The sequence below is a fragment of the Sturnira hondurensis genome, unplaced genomic scaffold (genome assembly GCF_014824575.4).
Source record: "Sturnira hondurensis isolate 20B ecotype Veracruz unplaced genomic scaffold, ASM1482457v3 Scaffold0014615, whole genome shotgun sequence".
NCBI classification, from domain to species: Eukaryota; Metazoa; Chordata; class Mammalia; order Chiroptera; family Phyllostomidae; genus Sturnira; species Sturnira hondurensis.
This window is the reverse complement of record NW_028087246.1, coordinates 1,600,266-1,623,265: the sequence shown is the minus strand read 5'-3', so window position 1 is coordinate 1,623,265 and position 23,000 is coordinate 1,600,266. Positions and strand designations below refer to the sequence as shown.

Here is a 23,000-nt window from a genome sequence, read left to right as displayed (position 1 = left end):
GGCAACATAATCTCAGTTTATAAGACTATTGGAGTTTAGGTTCCTGGATTGAGGTAACTGCTCCAGTTTAAGATCCTGTTATTTTCTATGATAGACACCTACTGTCCTCCCTACTCCTTCCATCTAGGCAATTTCCTGATCAAAGCAAAGTCATGACTACATGGAATAATAAACCAGACTGTAAATGGCAATCTTTTTTTTCTATTTTTAATATTTTTTGTTGTTGTTTTTGTTTTATTTTTTATTTTTTTAAATTAAATATATTTTATCGATTATGCCATTACAGTTGTCCTATTCCCCCCCTTCATTCCCCTCCACCCTGCACAGCCCCTCCCTCACCATTCCACCCCCTTTTGTCCATGTGTCTTAAGTTCTTTAGATTCTATATTTCCCTACTATTCTTGTCCTCCCCCCTACCTATTTTCTACCTACCGTCTCCCCCCTTCTCCCCCTCCCACTCCCCTGTTGCTAACCCTCGATGTGATCTCCATTTCTATGGTTCCACTCCCGATCTAGCTGTCCTCTTAGTTTGCTTTTGCTTTAGGTGTGGTTGTTGATAACTGTGAGTTTGCTGTCCTTTCACTGTTCATACTTTTTATCTTCTTTTTCTTAGATAAGTCCCTTTAACATTTCATATAATAAGGGCTTGGTGATGATGAACTCCTTGAATTTGATCTTATCTGAGAAGCACTTTACCTGCCCTTCCATTCTAAATGAAAGCTTTGCTGGATAGAGCAATCTTGGCTGTAGGTCTTTGGATTTCATGACTTGGAATACTTCTTTCCAGCCCCTTCTTGCCTGTAAGGTCTCTTTTGAGAAATCCACTGACAGTCTGATGGGCACTCCTTTGTAGGTGACTGTCCCCTCATCTCTTGCTGCTTCTAGAACTCTCTCCTTCATTTTGGTCTTGGCTAATGTAATTATGATGTGCCTTGGTGTGTTCCTCCTTGGGTCCAACTTCTCTGGGACTCTCTGAGCTTCCTGGATTTCCTGGAAGTCTATTTCCTTTGCCAGAATGAGGAAGTTCTCCTTTATTATTTGTTCAGATAAGTTTTCCACTTGTTGCTGTTCCTCTTCCCCTTCTGGTACCCCTATAATTCGGATGTTGGAACGTTTAAAGATGTCCTGGAGGTTCCTAAGCCTCTCCTCATTTTTTGAATTCTTCTTTCTTCATTCTTTTCTGTTTGGTCATATTTTTCTTCCTTCTGGTCCACTCCCTTGATTTGAGTCCCAGTTTCCTTTCCATCACTATTGGTTTCCTGTGCATTTCCCTTCATTTCAATTAGTTTAGCCTTCATTTGTTCCTCTAATTTGTGGCTAAAATCAACCAGTTCTGTGAGCATCCTGATCACCAGTATTTTTAACTGTGCATCTGAATGGTTGGCTGTTTCTTGGAATTATAGGCTCTGGGGCTTTGAGTTCCTCTTGAGACATAATGTTTCTCTCTGTTTGTACCTGTTATGTATGAGGGGCAGAGCCTTAGGTGTTCACCAGGGCGGGGCGACCCAGTCGCTGGGTTGTGACGCGGTCTGGCTGAATGGTTCGTTGTTGTTGGGCTCCCGTACAGTTCAATTTTCTGTGTTTTGGCTGCATTTTTGTTACTAAAACTTCGTTGTCTTTAAACTTAGTTGTGCGAGGAGGCACAGTGTTTCCACCTACGCTTCCATCTTGGTCGGAAGTCTGTAAATGGCAATCTTAACTCCAGATGTGATCTTTATTTTATGCACTTACTGTTAGTCCTTTGTTCCTTTATCACTGTTGGTATGCTTCATGCTTTTAAGGATAATGCTTGTTTGTTTTGTTTTATTTCCTTTGTAGGACAGCTTTGCATATAAAAGTAGGAACTAAATAAATTTTTATGATGGCGTTATTTTTTAAGCCTGGAGTTTATTGATTTATTTAATTTTATTTCATTTGACTACCTTAACATTTAACCAGAGTGCTAGATTATTTTAATTTGCAGCTGTACAAAATGGGTTTTTTTAAGATTTTATTTATTTTTAGAGAGAGTGGGAGAAAGAGAGGGAGAGAAACATTGAAATGAAAGAGAAACATCAGTAGGTTGCCTCTTGCGTGCTCCCTGACCAGGAACCGAACCCTCAACCCAAGTATGTGCCCTGACCAGGAATTGAACCAGCAACCTTTTGCTCTGCAAGATGATACCAAACCAACTAAGCCACACCAGTCAGAGCCAATTTTTTTGTAAAGTAAATGTGTCCAAATAAAGACAACTGGATAATTTTGATATATAACTCTTAGTTTACAGAGATGGTATGATAAATGACTTAAGTTCTTTATATAATTCTTGGTGCATTTATATCTGCTTCATCGTCCTACTCATCATTATATTAGATGAAAACTGTGCCACTTCTATACATAACTGACTTGCTCTTCAGTTTTGTCACCTTCATATTCAGTGAGAAGAAGTGTATCTAGTAGAATGATTGAAGAAGACTGAATAGTTGAACTTCGGAGCCTCAGTGGGCTCTGGTACATGGCAGGATTAATCCCATTCCGCGTTCCATGTTTTATGAAAAACTTAGAGTTCCCCACCATTGGATTCTGGAAGATATTACTGGAACATTTTCTAAGAGTGTTTACTGATTTTGTGGCCCAGTAATTGCAGGTGATGAATCTGCCAAATGCCTCCCGAAATGTCTTGTTGAACAGGGTGTAGACTAAAGGATTCACTCCTGAGGAAACATAGCCTATCCACACAAATATCTCCAGGAGCATTTTGAGAGTGGTCTGGTTGCAAGAATCGCATAAAACTAAAGTTATATTTGTAATAAAAAAGGGGCACCACATAAGCAAAAAGAGGGAAAACACAATTCCTAGAACCTTTGAGGCTCTCTGTTCATTGGAAATGGTCTGTAGTGACTTTTTTCCAACTGTGGACATTCTTCGCATAAGTATGTCATCACTTAAGTTGGGCAAAGTTTTGTCCTTGTTACAGTCACCTAGCATTGCCACCTTTTCAGGTGATGAGCAAGGTGTTTCATCCCTTTGGAAAACTGTGGACACAGTCAGCCATGTCAGGCGTTGAGGTGGCTTGTTTCTGATGAAGTAAGCTTTCTTCCGTAAAGCACGGATAGTGAGAAAGTAGGTGACAATCATGATCGCCAGAGGGGTGAAGAAGGAAGCCAGTGAGCCGAAGAGCATGAAATTGCCAAAACGATCTTTTGTCAGTTCACAAGTGATGTTATTTGGGTTACTCGAATCGGTTTCTATCCCTTTAATAGGGACTGGAACGGCAATGCCTGAGAAAGTGGAAACAAGATAAACTAAGTTATTTTTATGATCTTTGACTCTTAGATTAGGTCCTTTCAGAGTTGATTTTAGTGACTTTTTGTGGCTAGTGTATTATAATTACTGGTATCCACAATGCAGAATTTGTCAAAGCACTTAATCAGTGGAAGATTTGACAAGTAGAACCTAAGTAAGCAAACCTACTGTTTTAAAAGAGATTGGCTAGTGATTTCAGGTTTATAATTTAAGCTGCCCTAAAGCTATAATATGTTCATGGAATAGTAGATAAATGTCTTTATTTATTCTCCATTTCTCATAATCTATTTTTGTTTGTTCATCTATAGACATAAATGTCTATATTTCCCCTACTATTCTTGCCCTCCCCCCTATTTTCTACCTACTGTCTATCCTATTTTCTGTACCTTCTCCCCCCTTCTCCTCTTCCCACTTCCCTGTTGCTAACACTCCATGTGTTCTTCATTTCTATGGTTTCACTCCTGATCTAACCGATCTTTTGGTTTGCTTTTGCTTTAGGTGTGGTTGTTGATAACTGGAGTTTGCTGTCCTTAAGGAAAAGAAATTCAAAAGAGAAACTGCATTTATCTTAATATCCAATGTAGTTTGTTGATCTAAGAGATTTTCACAGTATGTTTATGCGATATACTAATTCTGAATCAATATCTATTTGATGTTACAGTTTCATTTAACAGATAGGTATCTTTTGATGTTTGTGAATGTCTTAATTTTTTACTTAGAGAAAACTAAGGAGTTGTTTTTTTATGTTTATTATTTTTATTATTTTTTTAAGATTTTATTTATTTATCTTTTAAAGAGGAAGGGAAGGAGAGAAGGAGAGAAATATCAGTGTATGGTTGCCTCTCATGAGTCCCCTGCTGGGAACTGGCCTGCAACCCAGGCATGTGCCCTGACTGGGAATTGAACTACAATCGTGTGGTTCACAGGCCCATGCTCAATCCACTGAGCTACACCAGCCAGGGCCAGGAGTTGTTTTTTTTTTTAATGCTACTTAAAACTTCAAGAGTATATGAATCATGAAATTTATTTTCAGGATTGAGTTCCTTAATAGGTATGAAAGTAATGTTCCTCATGCTGATTTTCTAATACTTTAAATACCATAAAATAAATATTTAAATATGATCTTGATGAAGTAACTTAATAGGAAGACAAGTAATATAAGGGTTAGGCTGAATCTTTTCCTTTTGAAACAGGAGATATTTAAAAATAAGTCTGAATTCAATCTTTAGAAACCTCTAGAATCCGTGTGTTGTTTTAGGAATCTAAAAGTACTCTGTTATCTATACAGACTTCTTACGGTAGCTAAAGAGCCCTTGACAAGAATGTTTTCCTCAAACCCTTTCCAGTGGAGTCACTGCTCTTCCCACTTTTCCGCAGGAAAACCCCCAGAAGGGGCGTCCTGTACACTTACACTGGGGGTCAGCCAACTACAACTTGAGGCCTACACCTGGCCTGCCTTCTGTTTTTGTAAATAAAATGTTATTGGAACATAACCATACTCAAGGTTAATGTATTTCTATGGCTACTTTTGTTGTGATACAGTTGAATAGCTGTGAAAAAGCCAGCAAGCTTAAAATATTTAGTATGTTGCCCTTTACAGAAAAAGTTTGCTGACCCTTCCTCTACCCTCTTACTTCTAGGTAATCATTCCTCTATTCCTTCCCCCCCAAATATTTCCCTTTTAAAATCTCTTTGATCAATTTTTACCACTCTATTCTCCATTTATCTACCAATCTCCAGGACATTTGTTCATTTGCCCAATAGCTCCTCATTAGTTTTCCTCTCTGCTGTTCCATTGATATCATCTTCTATGACTTCATACCATTGATGACCCTTCTACCACCTTAATTTTATTTTCTTGAACTTCTCAACTCTATTATTATTTGCACTCCTGAAGCCATTCACAAGTTCACTTAAAAGTGTCCCTTATCTAAAATTATGAATTCTGATTATTTCTTTTTTGTCCTGCTACTGTTCATTACTGTGGAACTTCTGTTTCTACTATCTTGATCTCTAGTTCATCCTTCCTTCTCTTTTTTCACATTCCATTAACCTCATATGGCTCACATTACCTGCTCAACAGCAGGATGGTCAAAACAGTAACATTTTCATTTGTACTGGTACTTTTTATACCCTTACCTTATTTTCCCTTAAATAACTTATTGTTCCCAAGTGTTACCTAGGATACCCATAAATCCAGAAGAAATGGAGCTCTTTTCAGCATTGGATTGGCCGAATTTAAAAACTGAACTAAACCCGTCATCTGCTTTTTTATTTACTAAGTTACTAAATTGTCATTGGTTGTATAAGACAAAGTGTGATGACATGAAAAGAGCATTGATCTGGTACTAGTACTAAGAAGCTGTAAGAATCCTTAAGCCAACCATTTCACATCTCTCAGTTTTTTCCTCAGCGTGTAGATTTGAAAGAGTAGATTTATAAGATTCCTTCCAAAGCTATAAATCTGCAGTCTTTTGTTTTTTTATTCCTGCATACTTACAACTTTGTATTAGTCTAATTTACTTAATATATCCCTCTTCCTTGGGTGTAAAGATTCTTTTTCTTCCTCATTTTTGTAGTCTTAATGCCCAGCACATCATAGGTACTCAATAAAAATTTGATCAGTTTATAAATTCATGTTAACCAGCTTTAATTGCAGTGCTGTATCTACCAACAGGCTTTTTATATATTGGCTTAATCATATTTCCCGGTTTCAGATGTTTTAATCTTTTTAAAAAAATATATTTTATTGATTATACCATTACACTTGTTTTATTCTCCCCCTTCATTCTCCTCCACCCTGCACACCCCCTCCCCCACCATTCCCCCCCTTTAGTTTATGACCACCAGTCTCAAATTCATTAGATTCTATATTTCCCCTACTATTTTTGCCCTCCCCCCTATTTTCTACCTACTGTCTATCCTATTTTCTGTACCTTCTCCCCCCTTCTCCTCTTCCCACTTCCCTGTTGCTAACCCTCCATGTGTTCTTCATTTCTATGGTTTCGCTCCTGATCTAACTGATCTTTTGGTTTGCTTTTGCTTTAGGTGTGGTTGTTTATAACTGGAGTTTGCTGTCCTTTCACTGTTCATATTTTTCATCTTCTTTTTCTTAGATAAGTCCCTTTAACATTTCATATAATAAGGGCTTGGTGATGATGAACTCCTTGAATTTGACCTTATCTGAGAAGCACTTTATCTGTCCTTCAATTCTAAATGAAAACTTTGCTGGATAAAGCAATCTTGGCTGTAGGTCTTTGGATTTCATGACTTGGAATACTTCTTTCCAGCCCCTTCTTGCCTGTAAGGTCTCTTTTGAGAAATCCACTGACAGTCTGATGGGAACTCCTTTGTAGGTGACTGTCCCCTTATCTCTTGCTGCTTCTAGGATTCTCTCCTTCATTTTGGTCTTGGCTAATATAATTATGATGTGCCTTGGTGTGTTCCTTCTTGGGTCCAACTTCTTTGGGACTCTCTGAACTTCCTGGATTTCCTGGAAGTCTATTTCTTTTGCCAGACTGGGGAAGTTCTCCTTTATTATTTGTTCAAATATGTTTTCCACTCGTGGCTGTTTCTATTCCCCTTCTGGTACCCCTATAATTCGGATGTTGGAACATTTAAAGATGTCCTGGAGGTTCCTAAGCCTCTCCTCATTTTTTTGAACTCTTGTTTCTTTATTCTTTTCTGGTTGGATGTTTCGTTCTTCCTTCTGGTCCACTCCCTTGATTTGAGTCCCAGTTTCCTTTCCATCACTATTGGTTTCCTGTGCATTTCCCTTCATTTCAATTAGTTTAGCCTTCATATGTTCCTCTAATTTGTAAATATAATCAACCAGTTCTGTGAGCATCCTGATCACCAGTGTTTTGAACTGTGCATCTGAGAGGTTCGCTATTTCTCGGACGCTTAGAGTTATTGGCTCTGGGGCTTTGAGTTCTTCTTGAGCCATAATGTTTTGGTCTGTATGCGCCTGTTACGTATGAGGAGCGTATGAGGAGCAGAGCCCTAGGTGTTCACCAGGGCGGAGCAACTCAATTGCTCGATTGTGACGCTGTATGTGGCGGCGGGGGCAAAGGAAATCACTGGCAGTCCTATCTGCCTCCTCCCACCACCCGGGCCTGCGAGGTCCGTCTCACTGCTCACTCCTTTGCTGGTTTATCTTCGTGTGAGAACATGCAACCTCAGTCAGCCTGTCCCGTACCCCCACTGGGTTCGCTGCTGGGGCCTGCGGGGGTCCATCTAACTGCTCACACCTCTGCTGGTTTATCTGCTCACGAATGTGTGACCGTGCTCAGCCTGCCCCGCACCCTCAATGGGTCCGCAATGCTACCCTGGCTTCCTGCACGCCTGGGTCACCTGGGTCACCTTGGTCGGGGGATCCTTCCTGCCCGATCCAGCTCCACTGCTGGCTCCACCCCTCTTACCTGTCCCGGTTGAATGGTTTGTTGTTGTCGGACTTCCGTATAGTTCAGTTTTCTGTTCTTTGGCTGTGTCTTTGTTTACTACACCTTTGTTGTATTCAAACTTGGTTGTGGGAGAAGGCACAGTGTTTCCACCTACACCTCCATCTTGACGGAAGTCCCAGATGTTTTAATCTTAAGAATCCATTTCTCCTCTTGTCTTCCTACCTTTGCCCATTCTCCCCACTCTATCCCCACAACACACACTTCACCCTGTTTCTCTTTTCCTCTTCCCCATTTCAGTGAACTTACCAAAAAGTTGTGTGCCATTTGACATGAACTACTTTAGATTTCCTCCTCTTCATTTTAAATTTCGGTAATTGTCACCCATTAATCTCCTATGCTGTTTGTCTAGCTTCTCTTTTGGAGAGAGCCCCTTTGTCAGCTAGCCTCTGCCCCCCAAACTAGCCTTTTCTCACAATTTGTAAATCTCTCCATTCTGAATAGATTTTTCCTTGAACCTACTTTCTTCCCAAGCCAGAGTAGTAAAACTCCCTACTTTTACCTCCAGACTTTTCAAGAGGTTTGGCCCCGAAATCATTATTTCAGGAACAAAAGGTTAATTTCACTGTCTTGCTTTTTTGCCCTATTGTTCCTTCCTGTTCTGATTAGAGAGACACCATATCTTTTTCTTGTTTTCCTTTTAGCATTCTAGATCCCTCCTGATTTTTCTTTTCTTTTTTTAAAAGATTTTATTTATTTATCTTTAGAGGGGAAGGGAAGGAGAGAGAGAGAGAATATCAATTTATGGTTGCCTCTTGTGGTTCCCCTGCTGGGACCTTGCCTGCAACCCAGGCATGTGCCCCGAGTGGGAATTGAACCTCGATTGTGTAGTTCACAGGCCTGCACTCAATCCACTGAGCTACACGAGCCAGGGCGTTTCTTTTTATTCTTTCAGTGTTTCACACCTTGAAGAAGTGAATCTTCTTATCAGACTATGAATGATCATAGTAATTGTGAATCTGTTTTTCTGATATTAAGTTGTAAGAGGTTTGAGTTATTTATGCTAAGATAACATTTTATAGTAGCTATCTTTGCACATTAAATATGGGCACAAAGGCATAGAACCATTTAGAGGAAATATGTCTTTCTATAAATCATTTCCAAACATTATTTATATCTCTTCTCTTAAAGCTTCTAATTAAACATATTTAAAACACTTAAGCAGGATATTACTGCCTTTAGTACATATACATATTTCCTTCCAAGGGGAATATATGACCTTTGATACCTATATACAAAATGCTCAGATTATTTTTTTCTTTTTTCCTACTTACTTTCTTAGTTGTGATTTAAGATGCTTTTCACGGTTGTTGTTTTAGTATTATCTTGGTATTCTGTATGCTACCAAGACCTTAATGATATATTACCAGATGTGAAAACTGGTTTTAGTCTTACCTTTCCTACATGTCAAAATCAAAGCAGGAAGATGACTCAGTAAATATGAAGATTTTTTTTCTGAGAACATGAACTTCTCTGCTTTTTCACACTTTTTGCTGATTGTATGGTTAAGAAGCTGTATGAAGAGGTGTAGGAGCTTGTGTTGATGTGTCAGTAGGCTGCCCTGGCTTCTCGTGCTGAGCTTCATGGCTTACTAAGCTGTAACTCTCCTGGTCAAATGGAGCCAAAGGCTGTGTTCGCCACCCACACCCTGACATTCCCCACATACCTATGGAAATTAACCACACCACTGTAATCTTGATGAATGCTGTAGCTCGTGAGTTGTATTGATTGGCCTGGATTGGCTTTTTGATGGCTATATAGCGATCCACTGAAATGGCACAGAGATGCATAATGGATGCAGTAGAAAAAAGAACATCAAGAAATAGCCAGGCAGGGCACAGAACAAGTGGGAGGGGCCACATAGCCTCTGAAAAAAAGAAACACAAAACAACATTTCTTCGGCAAAATGGCACCCTTCAGTCTGTAGTTTTTCTTTAAAATGCTACGCATTTTTTAACCTTTTTGTTAGTTATCTGAAATTTGATGACTTAAATTCCACGAGATGTTTACCTTCATATAATGGAATCAATAGTATTAAATGTATTCTGTAGATGGTACTTTCTAAATACATTTTTTGTTTCTATAATTATAACCCATTTCTAAATCAATAATTTAGCATTATTTTGACCATTGCTGTTTTGTCTATTCTTTTGGAGGATCTTTTAAAAATTTACACAGTGTTCACCCTAGCTGGGTTGCTCAGTTGTTAGGGTGTCATCCCAATATACCAAGGGTGAGGGGGGGTCTGTCTCCAGTCAGGTCACATAGAAGAGTCAACCAATGAAGGCGCAAGTAAGTAGAATAGTAGACCAGTGCTTGTTTTCTCTCTCTGCTCTCCTTCCCCTCTCTCTCTCAAATTAATAAGTTTTTTTGAAATTTAATTTGCACAATGTTGCATCTGGAACTTAACCTTGCTATTCAAATAAAATTTATTTTTAAGCTGCTATTATACAAGAAGAAAACCTTCTACTATAGGGAGGAAGCAGTATAATGTGCCAAAAAGAGTATTAGAATGACATTCTCAGCGAGGTCTGGGATTTGGGCTCACTTCTAGCAATAACTAGCTGCATGAACCCTGTTAATAGCAAACTCTCATTTGGTGAAATAATTGAGTGAAATCACTTGTTTTCTTTTTGCCAGAAATAGTTCTTGAATAGAATTCTTGAAAGGAATGGCCTTAGGTTATCCCAAGGAAAAAAAGATTGTTATCCTTCCATACCCCATCACTTACTTCAAGCTCTGGAGATAATAAGTGGTACAAATTTTTGGTTGAAAAAGAAAATTTCAGGATGAGGCATAGTACTTAATTTATTTAACAAACTCTTTTTAAAAGAAAGCATTTCCTGTATTCCTCATACGGTCTTAAGCATTTTAGAAACATTAACTTTTTTTAAATTTAAATTTTTGGATATGATACTGAATATTCTACAAAGCTTTCCAATAAATTTAGTTAGACAAATGTCCACACATAATAGGGATTTGATAACTATGTATTATACATATACCCACTACATGCAGGTTTATTAAAATTAGATTTTATTTATTTAATTTAGAGAAGGGGGTAGAGAGAGAGAGAACATCAATAGGCTGCCTCTTATATGCACCCTGACCAGGGACTGAACCTGCAACCCAAGCATGTGCCCGGACCAGGAACCAAACCAGCAACCGTGCACTTTGCAGGGTGCCACCCAACCAAACTGGACCACACTAGTTAGGGCCCCACTACAGACAGTTTCGTTGTTTCAAAACTAAAATTTATTTTAGGTTTTTCCCTGGAATGTTTCATTTAGAATCCGTTTTACCGAAACACACACTCACAGAGAAACTTTGGAAATTGCTATTACTCCAGTATAGAATAAATGTCACATGTATGAGATTATCTAAATCCTTTTTATAGTTTGTCATAGATCCACTGACAAAATATAAACTACTTTACTTTTTCTGGTTTTTGCAAGTGTATCTAACTTTGACAGGCATAAAGTGATTGGGATAACTGACAGGGGACCAAGATAACATCTCAGGATTTCAGAGCACCAGCAGACACCTTCTATTGTAAACTTTTAAATTCAAGGAGCCTAGGGTTAGAGGTTAGCATCCTAGACCAAATAAAGAGAGACCATAATTTAGAAAAATAAGTTTTAGAGACTTGAATATAGTTTTTTAAGAATCGAATAGGATTTCAGTGAAAAATATCTAGATACTTCACAAAAATGGTGGCAAGGCTCACAGATCCACTTTCTGTTTCCTTCTGCTTCCAGAGTTGGTACGTGGCATTCTTAATAGGAATATTAAAATTTATTTTTTCTTAGAAACAATAACAAAATCACCAAATTTTTGTTTAGAAGGATAGATTATTGCTTGGTACTTGGTTCATTTTTCAGCAGCTTTAGAAAGGATTAAAGCATCAGGTAGAAGGAGTAATTCCTACTTTTCAGTAAATTACTATAATCATATTATTCCTACTTCACTTAGTTGGGGGTGGGAATAACAGATGGAGGTAATAAAGTATACAGTCCCTGAGCTGGAAGGGATCTTAGAGATTATATCACTGATTTGCAGATGAATAAATTTAGGTACAGGTTAAGCCTTTAAATAGAAGAGGAAACATTTATTCGTAAAACTTGAAAATATCCTTTCGAACCTTGCTGTTCAAAGTGCGCTGTTCAGATCAGCAAGGATTGGCATGACCTGGGAACTAGTCAGTGCTGCAGGTTCTTGGGCCTCATCTCAGACTGCTGAATCAGACTGCAGTTGAACTAGACGCCTGGGTGATTTATATGCAGATTAATGTTTGAGAAACACTGCTTTAGAAGACTTTCTGGGAACAGTTGTGACTGGCTTGATATTAGGACAGCCACTCAGAATGCCTCAGAAAGGAACTTTTGGGAAATTTCTCAAAGTAAAGAAATGTCAGAGAAATCTGTGTGTAGAAAGAATCTAATCAATTAAAGTTTCTCCCTTTTAGCTGTCATACTCAGATTTTCTATTAGTGGGAAAGGACTTTGGACAGTCAGAGGTGGCAACGTTTGACCTGAACTTAAGCAAACCAGTGGTCTGCTTATGATTGAGAGTTTTGCCGTGGAAACTTAAAGTGAAGCTGTATTCTGAACTGTCCTGAAGTTCTAGACTTAGGACTGGGTAGGATATAGAAAAATACTCTCAACTCTAGAGCTATATCCAGAGATACTGATCATAATTAGGATTGTAAAAGGCAGATAATTAATGTTATATCTTAGGCTTCCTTTCTTTACATGCGTGTTCTCTCTGTAAACTTGCCTATTTAGCTGTTCTAGTTATGGATTATATTTTTTTAATTAAGGTCTGGAAATTTTTCGTCATAAATCTAGTAACCATGAGCAGGAAGCCACACCAGAACTCTCATATAAAGTGTACATGTCTCTGGAATTATAGTCTGTCTGACCCACATATTCCTAATCATGGGCTAAGAGGGAAAGCTCTTTTGTGCTGGTGTAATGAAGCCTATGAAGCCTTATTAGCCTTATTTTCCATCAGAATGAATTTATTTTATGACTCCAATTTTGGAACAGGAAGTGGGTATTAAAATCTATTAAGATAACTAGATTTTTGTTGAGTCAGTGCTTTCCTATTGATAACAGTAGAAATACTAGAGGCATGGTAGAGAATTTTCTTTAAAAAAGAAAGAGACTAAGGTTTAGGATTAAGAGAAATGAATCATTAGAATTAAGTTTATGATTCCAATCTTCATAAAATACTAGTGAATAGACTTTTTATAAAACTGACATAAAAGGAACAGATGACTGCATTAAATTAATAGAAATGTTTTATACAAAGCAAAAAGAAAAAGGCATACCTAATTGCCTAAATAAATTGAGGTAATCTAAGAATTTATACAAATCATAAAAATAGTTTCAGACACTTTAAGTTCATAAAGGGACTTTTTCTAATCCAGATACTTTCATTCTGAAAGTATCTTTTTAGTTACTGTTAATTTCATGGACTCAAGAAAGATTTCGTACTATTCAGAATAACTGAAGATGCGCTTGGTATGTTAAGATAGGTTAACTATTCCAAAACTTTGCTTTTTTAGGAGTTTTAATTTGTTTTAGAGATTTATAGTATCATTTATTTGTTGTAATGTATTATGCCCAGCTTATTTCCATAAGAACTTATTATTTAAAATGGAACAGAGTTACGTAAAAAGAAAGAAACGTATATCTGAGAGTCAGTCTGTGGAAAGTAAGTTATTAGATACTTGAACTACATTACTGCTATTTTGGAGCTCTAAATTTCACTTTTTCATAAAAACTTAAGACAAAAGGGAAAACATTTAAATTATATAGCATTTGTTGTGCTACAGAAAGAAAGCACACAAATTTTCCCTGGGAAAAAATTACATTTTTCACCTCTTTCCCCCACCCACTTCCAAATTAAACTCAAAGAATTTAATTTCAATAAGGTTTGAATAATGGCATTTCTATGGGTGCCTGAAATAGTTACAAATTGATAATTTTAGAAGTAAAACAAGTCTTAGATGAGTCTTGGATTATAGATAGTTCATTATTTATCTAAAATATTAGTAACATAGGCCCTGGCTGGTGTAGCTCAGTGGATTGAGCGCGGGGCCTGCGAATCAGACGATCCCAGTTCAATTCCCAGTCAGGGCACATGCCTGGGTTGCAGGCCAGTTCCCTGCAGGCCAATCCCTAGCAGGGGATGCACGAAAGGCAACCATACATTGATGTTTCTCTCCCTCTCTCCTTCCCTTGCCCTCTAAAGATAAATAAATAAAATCTTTTAAAAAATAGTAGATTATTTTAAAATAAATAAATAAATATTTCTAAAAAGAAAGTAAAATACTAGTAATATAGGAAGCATTTCTCTCACCCTATTGAGGTCTTGCTTCCAGGTGTATCCTTTCTTTGGCTCAAATAAATTTCTGTGAAGATTTTTTTTTAAAATGTTAGTAGCACAAGTGTTTTGTTGTTTAAAATGAAGACTCATATGCTTTAAATGTACCCATGCCAGAAGAGTGGTAGAATTGCCATTCAGTTACATAAGTTTCTATTTGTCTCCCAAATGAGCAAGGTTCAGCAACAGCACATGCATGGACCTAGGTCTAATATCTTTCTCAGAAGAGTGGTCTGGCGGTGATCTCAAAAATTCATACTTGTACTGGTTCAGACTCAGTTACAGAATTCTGTATCACTTAGTATGAAATGCAACTTTTAAAAAAATACTGGGTTCTGCCTTTGTCCCTAGAGAAAATTCTATGACCCTCCTGTTAGAGTTATTTAAAATACAAATGTTGGCTATTTGCCAAACATGACGTTTTTTTTGTTGTTGTTGAAATAATTTCTCATTATTTGAGAAAGAGTGATAGAGATTAAGTGCGAATCCTAGAGTCGGTTCACCTGTGTTCAAATCATGTCTCTGCTATTTATTTATTTGTTTATTTAATGTCCTTTCTTGTAAAATGGCGATATTGTCTTTATAGGGTTGCTTTGAGAATTAAATGCAATGATACATGTAAAGTGTTTGAAACAATGTCTGCCATAGAGAAAGTACTCAGTAAATGTACTATTATTGTTTGACAGAAGTAGCCAACTGGCCCAGCCATTAAAACACGCCTACTTAGAAACGATAAGCCATATCATCAATATAAATCAGTATGTTTGTCCAATTGAACTTAAAACTGCTTCAAAAAAAGGGTATGAGAACATGTTTAACTGTTCAACTTTTAATTGCTGTAAAAACACAACTTTTACTTTTAAAGTTGAATTTAACTAGTTTTATAAATGCCAAAGAAACATAAATAATTTATGCGCATCGGCATGCCTGTTTTTGTTTGTTTGGTTGGTTGGTTGGTTTTTTGCTTTGTAACTGGTATTAAAACCTGATTTTTTTTTAACCAGAAACTGATTTTTAACAGGAAACCAAAACCGTTTCTTGATGAGATTTAACTCATTTTATCTGAATCTTGCTTACCCTTTGAGTTAGTTTTTCATTTGGACAGTTATGTCATTAGTTTAGAAAGTAATTTACATTAATCTATAAATCTGGGGCATAGGATAATTCCCTTTTGAGGGTTTAAAAGACTTTTTAAAGCTATTCTTCGAGGGCTGTACCTGTGAAATTCATAGAGGTCAAAAGTCATGAACAGATTGGAGCAGGTCAGATCATAAGTAGTCCTGATGTCCAAAAAGGACATAATTTTCAAGTATACATTTTTTTAATCTCAGAAATTTTTATGTTTCTGCTTTTACAGAAAAGAGAGACATACGTAAGTGCTTTAAGTTTTATTATGAAGTTCCTGTTTTGTGTTTGTTGTTTTTCCGCTACATTTGAGCACATGAGATACTCTGGGGTAGATATCTGACGTGATAGCGCTTTAAATGTTTCAAGTGATTTAACATTCATGAAAATTTATTCTTGGTCTTTAAAATTTCCACTTTCCAAAAAGAAGTGCATTTAATTGCTTTGCTCCCTCATTTAAGAATTGGGTGCAGCAGCATTTCATTGCATAAATGAATAACTGGTTCTTTTTTTAAATTTTACTACTAGACATCTGTTTCATCTCTGTTCAGATGCTCATATAAACTAAATCACATATTTAAGTATATAAGCCCTTTTGCATACTGTCTTAATACAATATTTTCCTATTATTAGTGCCTGTAATGTTCTGGCCCTACTTGACAATTTCACAGGGTACCTGCAATATAAGGTTTAGCATACCCACATCACAGACAAAGTGATTGAACTCTGACATGTTAAATGACTCGTTAGCCCACACAGGAAGCCAGGATTCAAAGCCTGGTGTCTTGCTTTAAACCCCCCTCCTTTAGCCATTTTATACACCCTCTTTCAACTGTACCACAAATAGTGTTTCAACTTACAGATCATGAGACATAGATTAAAATTTAAGATATAAATAAGCCAATAATGACCAGTGGATGGCCAAATGATGTATATTCTCTCTCTATAGTTCAGTGTATTTAATGTGGAAAGGAAAAATTGAGAGAAATTCTTAAACTGTGAACATCCTATTTTTTTATATTGGCATAGGATGTTCTATTTTCCTGTGTCCTACTCAATTATTTCTGATGCAGGCATTGTTAAGACTTAAACATAAGCTACTAATTTGTAATTGTGGCCTTTAGGAATTATAGGCAAGACTGTAAAAAACTAGAATTGTATGGGGAAGGTTAGGTCCAGTACTCCCAGAGAGGGAGAAGTAACAAAAGTTGACAGAGCACAACTTACTCAAAAGACCATGTTATGCCTGGAGTCATACTCTTGGTCAAATAAAAATTCAAACCATTTAAGCAGATATTATATAAATATGTAAGTTATTGGTGGGATAAAATATTCTTCAGCATAAGAGCCACTTTTTAAAATTCAGTGCTCTCCTTTTTTTAACTTAATCTTATTAGAATATTAGCTAATGTAAAGTTTCAATGTTACTTGAATTGAATTTCTCTGAGATAACTGAAATCACTCATCACTTATAGTGGTAGTTAAATTTTTGTGTTTATAGAACTAGAGATAATTTTGCTTGTACAGATGTCAGAAATTGTGAGGATTATCTCTGTAATGAGAGAAAATACATGAAACGTCTGTTCCTGCCCTTTAAAGATAGAAATTCTTATAAATGCATCATTTTGGAAAGTCTGCCTATTTGTTAAGCTGTGAAAGGCTGTCAAAAAATCTTGGTATTTGAAGTCAGGTCCTTATTTATAATATATGCAATTCCCAATTTATTAGTGCGTTCTTATGAAGCTTTTTAGAGGGCAGCATGCATTTTTAAATATACTTTCTTATAGAAATACAATATTTTTAATAATGAATGAATGCAATAATGTTTTAAATAATGGTCAGGTTCCCAGGTTAGTTTATTTTTTAAAACTCTATAACCCTGGTATACAGCTTAATTACTGATAGTAAAAGTGTTTGGGGCTGTGAAATATTTTATTTTGTAATTTAAAATTAATATTTAGAATTGTAATTTGATTAGAAATACATATATTACTTAGGACAAAAATAGAAAGAAGTTCCACATATGTTTAAGTATGTTGGGTTTCCTGCTAACCTTTATTGCTAAGAATATCTTGGGCCCCAAAACTTTAATATAAATTTAGTTCTCAGCTGCTAGATACTTACTATTTTCCTGTGGAATACATGGAATTATTTCTCTTATCTGTTTCTGTGTTTTGTTTGTCACTTTTAATACAATGGAGATTTCTTCACTTTTTCGTATCCCTTAACTATTTAGCTGATAATTCATAATTATCTATCACAGTATGTTACATATAGTGTATGTTTGATATTTATGGACTCATGGATTTTAAAGTTAAAATTCACTTCTGTGTAACTCACTCAATCACTGATTTAACGTAGCATCAATTAAATTTTATGGTAGCATTTTAACACTTTCCATATGCCTAGCAAAGCACAGCCTAAGGAGTATGATTTCACACATTAAGTTCCTATTGTGTATGTGGGGATAAAAGCTTGACTTTAGTACCTGTACAGTCTTTACTAAATATGCATAAATGTCTTTACATAATCCTCATTTACTATATTTATTTTAAGCTTTAGAGAATTAAGATTGTTTAGGTTCTCCTTTAAATAAGATTTCTTTATTTTTCATGGTTGCAAGTAGCTCTAGATTATTCAAGAGATTATAAATGTATAAAAGGAGGGAGATAGCTGGAAAGACAGTATGAATGATTAGGGAATCTGTTCAAGGTAGAACCTTATACACTGCTTGCTCTGCCACAGAGTTTAAAGCCTGGGTACATGGTGGCTTAGACTGGAAGGAGTCAGCCCATCACCATTCGGTTGTATTTGAGAGGTCAAGCACTCAATTTTAGGTACCTTTCTATACTTATAAAAATCCAACATTTCAACATGAATATGTTAGTTTGAGTGGCAGTTTTTCTTCACCTAATATGCATTGTGGTTAAATAAACTTTGCTTCTGTAACCTGAAATTTTCTTTTTTAATCATCACCTAAGGATATATTTATTGATTTGGGAGAGAGAGAGAGAGAGAGAAACATTGATCGGTTGTCTCTCATACTCGCCTCAACAGGGCATCAAAACTGGAATTGAACCCAAAACCTTTTTGGTGTACGGGACAGTGCTACGACAAACAGGGCACCCTGCCAGGCAGCCTGAAATAATTTTATCTTCACCATATCAACATAATTTCAAGAAGCCCTATTCTCCTAAAGATAATCATTTTTCTTAAGCATTTAATGAATGCAATCAGTTTATGCCAAACATTGAGTAAGTTAAATATCCTCTTAATGCTGGTTCTTAGAAGTCCTCATAATTCATCAGCAGAATTGTGTTTACTCAAATTTTATAACTAAAAATGATATATGTCAATCAAAAACTACTTACATCATTTTAATATTATCCTTTTTATTATACAAACTAAGATTTCAGTATCAAACTACATTTTTTACTATAATAACTCAGGTATCGGTCGCTTATTCTAATAACCTAGAGATCTTATTTCGCTTATGTACATCAAGGACATGGGTGGCCAGACATTATAAAAATTAAATACATGGCTCATCTGTTGGGACTCTGAGCCAAACCATTTCCCTCAGCAACAAAACATAATTTTTCTTAACATGACACCTGTGTAAGAATTGTGTTTTAAGTCTAAAGTTCACAAACCATAGATACGAAAATTATTAGAATAATTCTAATTTTAAGTTGGGGTTTAGTGATTTAAATTGAAACTTTGTGATTCAAAAACCTTATCATTAATAATTAACCCAGTACATAATTGTTACAGAAGTGTCCTAGCTACTACTTTGTCAAGGGAAAAAAAAGTATTAATAATGGGAAAGTTGAAGGGGGCAGGCTGGGATGGGAGTAAAAGAAAGAAAACTGTACTTGAACAATAATTAAATTTTAAAAATATCAAAAAATAATAATGGGAAAGTTGAAGTATGTATCTGTTCTTCACTATAATTTTTTAGTAATGTATACAGAATCTATGAATATTGCTAATTTGGATGACTTTTGAAATTATTTTATTAGATGACTAAGGAGGGAGTAGAATTGTTTCTAAGAAATTATTTTCTGCTTTTCCTACCATGGGAAATGATGAAAAATGAACTGTTTACTCACTGTATGTTTAAATAATCCACATCCATCTTGAAAGATTAAATAAGTATTCATTTCTCTAGTAGTATATTACAGTTTTGTGATTTGATGGCAGGAACAAAGTGAAATACTTACCAAACATTATTGTCAGTAGGGCAATTGGCATCACAAACAATCCAACCAGCAAATCAGCGACTGCCAGGGACATTAGAAAATAATTGGTGGCATACTGCAGCTTTTTCTCCAGTGAAACAGCCAGGATAACAAGGATGTTTCCACCAATTGTGGGTATTATCACCATGAGTATCAGAAGAGCTGCCCAGCGTGGTTTGTTTCCCTGGTCCTCGCCAATCTGTTTCATTTCCTCTGGTATCGATTCTGTGTGTAATCCAGACCAGTTAGAAGAGATTAGGTGATCAAATGGGCTCTGCAAAATGTGCTCAGGAATTGTGCTCTTTTCAGATGTTCCGTAAAAGAAAGCCATTCACTGGTTTTCTGTGATTTGATCCAATTCCAGACAATGGTCAGCATGGTCAGTAGCTAAGCTGGTCATCTGCTTTTTTAAGGCATTGTACCCATGCCAAATACTCGAAGCTGAAGTTGACTTCTTCCTTTAAGAACAATTTCAAGTTCTCTAACATGAGAACATAAATGCATCTGTCCATGTCTGTAGGTAAGGCCCAAGTGTTTAGTATTTTCTACAGAAGTTCAGATTTCAGAAGGCTTAGTGAAAGAAACCAATAGCTGTGGGGAGAAAAATAATTAGTTGTGTTTTTTTTTGTAGTGGTAGAATCATGTTCAAATTTGAATGTCAAAGAGTTCCCCCAGATACAAAACATGTGGATTGCATTATTTTATTTATTTTCAAAAAACAATTAGAATACTTGATTTTAGTAGCCTCTCCCTTCTCAGTAGGTCTTGTGCATTTGTAACAGTGCAGCCAGTTCCCACAAACATGTTCCTGGTATTTCAGTGGTTATAATAAAAAGCTACTTGTTACCTTTACTTTACAACAGGTACAGAATAGAAACATCAAACAAAGCATTAAGTACTTCTGAACTGAACTTTTTGGTGCACACTAGCCACACGACTAGAAACACTCTCAGCCCACCTGAAATCTAAATAAGTGATTTACCATCTAGGAATTTTTATTTGTAGCTGGGGGTTTTTTCCCGACCAGGTATGTCTTAATAGTGATATAAATGCTATTTGCATAAAGCATGTTAGGATTCCTGTAGTTTGAAAGAAGAAAAACAAAATAATAGGTATTACTACGTCCAAGTAATTGTTTTTAGTAATTTTATCTTTCAAAGAAAGCATGTTTCCACAACAGATATTTTCCAAATTAATCATTTTATGCCACATTTGAACCAGTTTTTTTGTTTGTTTATTATTTAGTTTCCCTGAAAAGGAGGGGAAGCTAAGAGGAAGATTATATACTGTTTATTATTTAGTTTCCCTGGAAAGGAAGGGAAGCTAAAAGGAAGATTATATACTGTTTATTCACAAAATCTACAGATTCCATATTAAAAATTTCCCCTTTAACATTGGTAAATTTTTCAGTTTGGTTTTTAAACTACCAGATAGAAAAGAAAGCTATGAGAGCAAAATTTTTGAAGGGAAAGGTGGATTAACTCTGTATTTATTTGATAAGTACTCACCTGTTATTTGTCCGTTTCCCTTATCTGCTCCATAGACTCTCTTGCTGCTGAGACTGAAATCCTCCTTGCACTGACTTAGGCTGAGCCTCCAGCACTGGCACTCGAAAATAATGAAACTAATGTGTAGCTGTAAGCGTGCCAAGGAGGTTATTTCCCCTTTGCTATGCTCATTTTTCAAGAGTAGCAGCATTCATTATAATTCATAAAAACACAAGTGAAATATGTTGAAGCAGTTCATGACCCTAATTCAAGTTATATTAGGAGCTCTTTAATATTTGGGGAGTTGTAATAAACTATGTTGTTTTAGCTTAAGATAGTCTTGTTTCAGATTAACCCTGGGCTGTTTTCCCCATTTGAGTAAAAATAAGATACAGTCTAGAGATCCTACAGCTTTCAGTCTGTGAAGAGTCTGCCCTGTGATACATACAACGGGTTCAAGAGTTCTGATTTCGAGCAGTGAAACAAGATTCTTACCAGCTTTTTATGCCTTTGCTGAAGAACATAATTTGCTCTGGTTGCAGCCTTATATAGAAGAGCACAGAAAGGTCTGGATTCTACATGTATACGTAGGTTTTAGCAAAAACTTTCTCGTTGCTTATTTTTAAACAGTCTCTGAATTTGAGAGTTGGTTCATTGGTAGTTTTTCCCCCACATATATTGGGGAAAGTATACAATAATGTAATAAAAACATATTTCTGTTTTATTTCAGAAAATGGGTATAAAAATCTTAACAGCTATGTTATCGAAGTTTTCTCTAAACTGCAATACTAGCTTATACTAGAACTTCAGGATTTTCAGTTTCTTTTTTAAAAGGTCATCATGGACCACTTGTATTTTAAAATTATTTAATTACTTCTAGATCAGAGGTAGCATTTGTATGCTTTTTCCTGTTTCAAATTTATATTTCTTAGCTTGTGTGAAAGTTATTGGAAAATACTTAGTTCATTTTAGTTCTACTGAGCACTTGAAATTTTACTCAATATCTGCTGTTTCTTAAAACTCAAAATTGAATAGTTTATCAAAAATATTTGCTATGAGTTTAGTGTAAAAACAAAATAATACCCAAGAACAGTCAGATGAATTTAATGTGCCAGAATTTTTCTTTAGGAATATGAAAATATTTTAAAATACTGCTTTATTATGAAATCACAATTTGGCATCTGTGCTTATGCAGGAAGATAGGGGTTTGCAGAACAAATAGCAGCTCTATTATAGTCGATGAAAAGACTTGTATGAAAAACCTTCATTGGTTTGTGTTTATAGATAAGATTTTAAAAATATTCTTTGTAAGAATGCTAACCGTTATTATTATTCTAGTACTTTGTCAATACTAACCTTTCTCACCCACATTCACCCACTTTTAAAAAAAATCTTAAAGTACTTAAAATTGGTACTTGGATTATTTTTAGCTTTTAAGTTAAATGGCTAAGGAACATAACTAGTTAGAACAACTACGTGTGTGGCAACCTTGAGTTATTAGAGGCATAGCTGAGAATCAGAAAGAAAGCTAAAAAATAAATAAAAGGTAGACAAAAACTCAGTTGGCAAATAAGTAAATTGTGCTGTAAAACCTCATTCGTATTAGATAGAAGGCAGCTTGTAAGTCCCTAATTCAGATCTTTATGCTCTACACACACGACTCACAAAAACTGTCTCTTCCCCTCTTTAATGAAAATAACATTTGCACACGGTGGTAAGACTAAACAGTACAAAAGAATGTTCACTGATAAATTCACTCTTGAGATAGTTTTTAACACACACATTTCTCTGCATACTCCAAAGTAGAGTAACAAATTAAAAATTGGACAAGCACTTTGATGATAACAAACAGGATCAACTGAAGAAACAGGAATTAGAAAATATAGATGTGTAGGTCTACTTAGGATAGACTTATAGCTCACATATAACAGTTTTCCACAACTCTGTGTGATATAATAATTGATATCATAGTGGTGACTCTCACATTTTTTAAGAAAAGATTAAATCTTTAT

The 23,000-nt window shown here is 35.8% G+C and overlaps 2 protein-coding genes across 4 annotated transcripts in view; one reads left to right on the top strand and one right to left on the bottom strand.

The window, feature by feature from the left end:
• PSMD1 (proteasome 26S subunit, non-ATPase 1) overlaps positions 1 to 23,000 on the top strand; it is a 98,639-nt gene that overhangs the window by 36,511 nt on the left and 39,128 nt on the right. The window lies entirely within an intron of this gene.
• Positions 2,191 to 21,215, bottom strand: HTR2B (5-hydroxytryptamine receptor 2B). 2 transcript variants are annotated; one of them, XM_037063551.1, is made up of 4 exons: positions 21,010 to 21,215; positions 19,484 to 19,726; positions 9,412 to 9,612; positions 2,191 to 3,260 (listed from the first exon to the last, which is right to left on the bottom strand). In XM_037063551.1, the coding sequence occupies exons 1-4, from the start codon at positions 21,197 to 21,199 to the stop codon at positions 2,371 to 2,373; spliced, it is 1,524 nt and encodes a 507-aa protein (XP_036919446.1). In that variant the 5' UTR covers positions 21,200 to 21,215; the 3' UTR covers positions 2,191 to 2,370. The 2 variants fall into 2 exon arrangements, with proteins under 2 accessions (XP_036919446.1, XP_036919447.1); XM_037063552.1 differs by having other exon boundaries at positions 19,484 to 20,092; positions 21,010 to 21,090.

Coding starts and splice junctions, on each gene's coding strand:
- HTR2B (XM_037063551.1), bottom strand. CDS start 21,199: ATGCTGCTACTCTTGAAAAATGAGCATAGCAAAGGGGAAATAACCTCC. Junction 19,727..21,009: donor GGGAAACGGACAAATAACAG/GTGAGTACTTAT, acceptor GATTACACACAG/AATCGATACCAGAGGAAATG. Junction 3,261..9,411: donor GGTGTGGTTAATTTCCATAG/GTATGTGGGGAA, acceptor CCACTTTCTCAG/GCATTGCCGTTCCAGTCCCT.